General features: G+C 47.0%; 1 protein-coding gene across 6 annotated transcripts in view; it reads right to left on the bottom strand.

Moving 5' to 3' along the window:
- Window positions 1–4152, bottom strand: part of PLEKHG4 (pleckstrin homology and RhoGEF domain containing G4) — a 195833-nt gene extending 191681 nt beyond the window's left edge. For 5 of the 6 annotated variants that reach the window (XM_025209441.1, XM_025209440.1, XM_025209439.1 and 2 more), the window contains exon 1: window positions 3894–4151. In XM_025209441.1, coding sequence (XP_025065226.1) covers window positions 3894–3896 — 3 coding nt within the window. In that variant the 5' untranslated portion in view covers window positions 3897–4151. Of the gene's footprint in view, window positions 1–3893 lie in introns of all 6 variants that reach the window. The other variant, XM_025209442.1, reaches the window with a different exon arrangement.
- Between the last annotated feature and the right edge of the window lie 691 nt (window positions 4153–4843).

Here is a 4843-nt window from a genome sequence, read left to right on the forward strand (position 1 = left end):
CCCCCCAGGGCCCAGCCCAGCCCCACCAAGAAGCTGGCTTAGCTGGGGTTGAGCAAGGCCAGGCTGGGCTGGTCCATGGGGCTGGGGCAACCCCTGACAGCTACGGCTCCATTATAACCTCTCCCTGCACCACAGCTGGGCCAGGCCAGGGACCACTACAAGAGCCTCTCCCCACCCCGTGGTGGCAGGGGACAGGGGGAAGAGTAGGGGGAGGAGTTCCCCCCTACAGCATTGAACAGAGCTGTCCCACCCGGCAGGGAGGAAGTGTCCCCCTCCAGGGCCAGGGCCGGGGCCGGGGCCAGGCAGCCTGCACAGAGTCCCCTCTCCCTGCCCCTTGGCAGTGGGGCTGGAGGCAGGGGGAGGGAAGGAGGGGGAAGAGTACCCCCCAGCATGGAAAAGAGCCCCCCTCCCTGCCCTGCGGTGGATGGGGGAAGAGTCCCCATGTGGGGCTGAGCAGCATTGCATGGAGCCCCCCTCTCGACCCCTCAGTGGTGGGGGAGAAGCAGGGGGAAGAGTCCCCCTCCAGGGCCGAGCAGCCTTGCTGTGCCTCCCCCACTCCTGCGGCAGTAGGAAGGGGAGAAGAAAGAGCCCCCCAGCACCGAACAGAGCCCCCCTCCCCACCCTGTGACAGTGGAGGAGAGGGACGAGGGGGAAATGTTGCCCTCTGGAGCCGGGCAGCCCCATGTACAGGGATTGCTCCTGGCTGTCAGGGAGCTGCTGGAGTGGGCAGAGCTCTCCCCTCTTCCTCCTTGTCCTACCTGCCTGCCCCCCACCCCGCAGCAGATGCTCCCTCTTCCCCCACCCTCTGAACCTTACAGGTCGAGGTGGGGGTTTAAACACCTCCTTCAGTATAACTCAGGTCTGCGGGGGCCTGGCCACACTCCTCCTCAGCTCAGCTTCCCTGTTGGAAGGGAAGGGGGAAGGACTGCTCTAGTGGCCCCGGGCTTCTGGCCCGAGCCACTGCAGGCACGTGCCAGACATCTATCCACTTGCAAACCCGTTCACTCCCTGCGGGTTAGACTAACCTGCAAAGATTGAATTGATTCAGGCTCGGGCTTTTTGAATGCCTGTCCCTAGCCCAAGTGCTGCCATTGCTGCATGATGCATCTTTTAGTACAGGGGGCTCAACCTCCGGCCTGCAGGCCAAATGCATTCCATGGAGCTACTGTATTTGCCTGCGGGGCTCCCCATGGGTCAGGAAATTTGCCAGCGGGGGAGCAGCTAAATTTCCAAACCCAAAGCTCTACACAGCTGGTTGGAGCCCAGGCTGTGTCCCCTCCCCTCCTCCCCCCCTTGCCCCAAGGCCGGACAATGCCCCCTGCCCCCCTATGCAGTTGAACGTGCCTGCTGCGCCTGCCCCAGATGCCGGATTAGAACCACCAGCCAGATCCAGCCCACGGACAGGCAGGGCATTGTCCATCCAGCCCACTGAGGAAAAAGGTTGGGCACCATTGTTGCAGCATGACTTTTAGCATCACCACTTTAGAGTTCCCTTTCCTTTTCCCTTCATTTTTCCAACTGTCATCTTTCTAAACTGCTCCTTAAAGCCTTTCCCCTTTCCTTGTTAATGTGATTTATATTAATGATCCACATTTTTATCCTTCTTTATGCAAACCTGATGTTCTGCTGTCCCCCAGGGCCACCACTTGTTGGCTACTTTTTACTGTGGAATATTATTGGGGACTATTTTATTGTTGTCTCTCTTTCCATTTTCCTGGTCTTCAGATCATATGATCCAAGTGGTTTGGCTGGGACACATGCTGGACTCATATTTTCTCAACTACACCTCTGCTGTGAACTCTGGACACTGTTTGAGGACATCTCAGATGCCCACTGTTAAGAAGATCTGCTTGTGAAGATTCATGTTTACTCATGTAATCAGTTCAGAAGAGAACTTAAAGGAGGATTCAGGGTTAGGGAAACCCACCCAAGGGTGTGAGACCTACAAAGCTCAAACTACTTAGATAAAACAAAATGAAGTTGAGGCAACCTGATCCTACTCTATAAATACATACATGGAGAGAAGATTTCTGGTACAACACAAACCAGTTGTCAGAAGTTAAAGTCAGGGAAGTTCAAGCAGGAAATAAGATGCAAGTTTTAAGTGAGAGTAATTAACAGCTGGAAGGAATAGCCAGGATATGTGATAAACTGATTATCTTTATAAAAAAACATGGTGCAGCACAGGCATAAATTACAGAACATCACTGAGGGGGAATTCTGTGTCCTATCATATAAAAGAGGTCAAAGTAGATGAGCTCAATGGCCCCATCTGAACTTACAATATATGAATCTATTCAGCTGCAGATACAGACAGATACAGATGCAGATTTGTAGAACTGGAGAACTGTGGCTGTCTGCCCAGCCATGTGGCATAGACACACACATGATTTTGGAGACAGGTAAGTAGTACTGTGACCACATGTGCTCTTCAGAGAACTATTCACAAAAAGTATGTGAGGATTTTTTTTGCACAAGCAATTTTGGGGGTTTTTTCCTCCTTGGAAAGAGGTAGTTATATTAGATGTAATGTGGAATCCTTTGTATCATGGAAAGAATTTGCTGAAATGGTCCCCACATGAACGGGAGGTCTGTTCTCTTCTCTAAGAATAAATTTCATTAGTACTGATGCAAGAGATGTGCTTGCCTGCTACTGTTTTGCTGCTTCCTGTTAGCTATACAGCCTCAGTTCAGATACCTCATTCTGAGAATATCTGTGCTTGATTGGTTGGATTTTACATGACACTTGACATCTCCAATGCAAAATATCCTTGCTCTGTGTTGTGTTGTTTTGTTTTGTTTTTATTGATTCCTTGTTGGAGAGGAGCTCCCTGCATCATCTGTGACCTGACACTTTAACTGAGATCCTGGACATGGGGTCAAGCCTGTGACTGTAAACTCGCAACACATCATAGATCAGTAAACCTAGGAGAAGACCAGTTCTACTAAATCTTCCAGACTCTCAAAGGACACAATATAAGAAAGAACACCTTAATTACTAAACTCAGACAAACACAACACAACCATTGCTAAATAAAACCTTTGCATAATAGTTCATTACCTAAAAGCAATGCACATACAACATAAAACAACATTCTGAAATAATGCTACAAAATTCACACACGCATACTACAAAGCAGCCAGGTAAAAGCCAATCAGCAGTACTTGGAACTACTCTTTATTGGCAGGACTTCAGTATGACAAGGGGTAACAGCAAAAGGTTAAGGTTCCCAATATTGTTTCTGAATTGGGGATGAATGCACCCAGCCAATTGGGTTCAAACCAAATCAGACCCTAAAGCACAAAGCACAGACACTAATTTTGTGTGTGGGGGGACATGTGATTCTTAAGAGCCTGAAGTCACAGCAGGCTGAAAAATCAACAACTTCTCTGAGCTTTTATGGCTACTAACTTTAGATACAGGGAGGGAAAAGTGACAGCAAAATCCTGGTGCCCAGCCTCTGCTAGGCAGAGCTAGCTCTCCAATTCTATGAGTTTGCAAAAGACAGAGTGGGGGGAAAGCACAGGAATAACATCTGGGAAACAGAGAGAGCTGTAACACAACAAAGTCCCCACTCTATTCCAGCCCCATGCTCCTATGGTTTCTGTGTGGCTATCCTGTGAGATTTCTCACTCCTAGCTGCTGTCTGAAAACAGCTCTGCATCTTTCTAGGCACAGTTTATCACAGACTGCATCTAAATTGCAGGCAAGCTATTTCTTGCTTAAAATTAAAATAATTTTCAATGTCAAAAAATATATAGAGAACTCAATTTGCCTTCATAGGATTAAATCAGTGCACTGGCTTCGGATAGACTGCCCCAACACCAGCTACATCCAGCACAGCTCAGTTTTTGTGCCCAGAAAAGCAATCTGTTTACAGGGAGTTACTCACCATGTTTCTCAACTCCGTTATCCTCTCCCACTTACTTCCACAAGCAGCATTTTTTTTCTTTTTCTTCCATGTGTATGATAGGTTCCTCCCCCCCAAAGCTTTTTCTCTGTTCTAATAAATACATATAAACCACTGAACCACTTTGAGCACAGAATTGTAATCCAAGCCCTTGCCCGCCCCCCTTAGCACAGTTCCAACTAATCTAACTCATGACACAGCCATGGGGCTGAACTAGGGGACCTTGAAGGCTGCTCTGACAACCAACATGCTGCACTTTATGGAGCAGTAAGAGATGTGGTGATAGGCAGAGTAAACATTTAATTCCACGTTTGGCATGATTACAGGGACAAAACCAGCAATATACAAGTGTATTGACAGAGCCAACAATACTTATTGTTATTACAGAATAGCTCTGTATTACTGATCTGTATGTTGACTTAGCTCTTCTTGTGGAATAGAACAGACTGTACTTCAGAGATTTTTACTTAATGCAAATTCTCTTTAATTTGAACTAGTGAAATGTATCTCTGCCTTTTTTTTACAGGAATTAACATGTAAAAGAAACAGGAGAAGATCTGGGAAAAAAACAACACCTTTTTAAAGATTTTCAACACTCTCCATTTCCTGTACTTAAAATTAGAAGGTTTTCACCCAGAAGAAACCCCTGAAGAGGTGTCATGGATTTTCAATAAATGTGTAACAGGTTGAGCTAACTATGGGAAATAAAAAATGGAACTTCCAGAAATGCACAGAAATAGTTTGCTTAACTATTCTTGAAAAGGAAATAGAAAGGCAATGACTATTTCAAGCAATTGCATCAGGCTGCATTAATATCAAGCTGGGTATAGAAACCTTTTCCCACAAAGGAGGAAGTAATTTAGCATGGCAAATTCCTCCACCCTTTCATTAATTGTTTAAAGTGGCCGGTGGCCAGAACGTGGCCAAAACGA

Source organism: Alligator sinensis, unplaced genomic scaffold (genome assembly GCF_000455745.1).
Source record: "Alligator sinensis unplaced genomic scaffold, ASM45574v1 scaffold642_1, whole genome shotgun sequence".
Classification (NCBI taxonomy): Eukaryota; Metazoa; Chordata; order Crocodylia; family Alligatoridae; genus Alligator; species Alligator sinensis.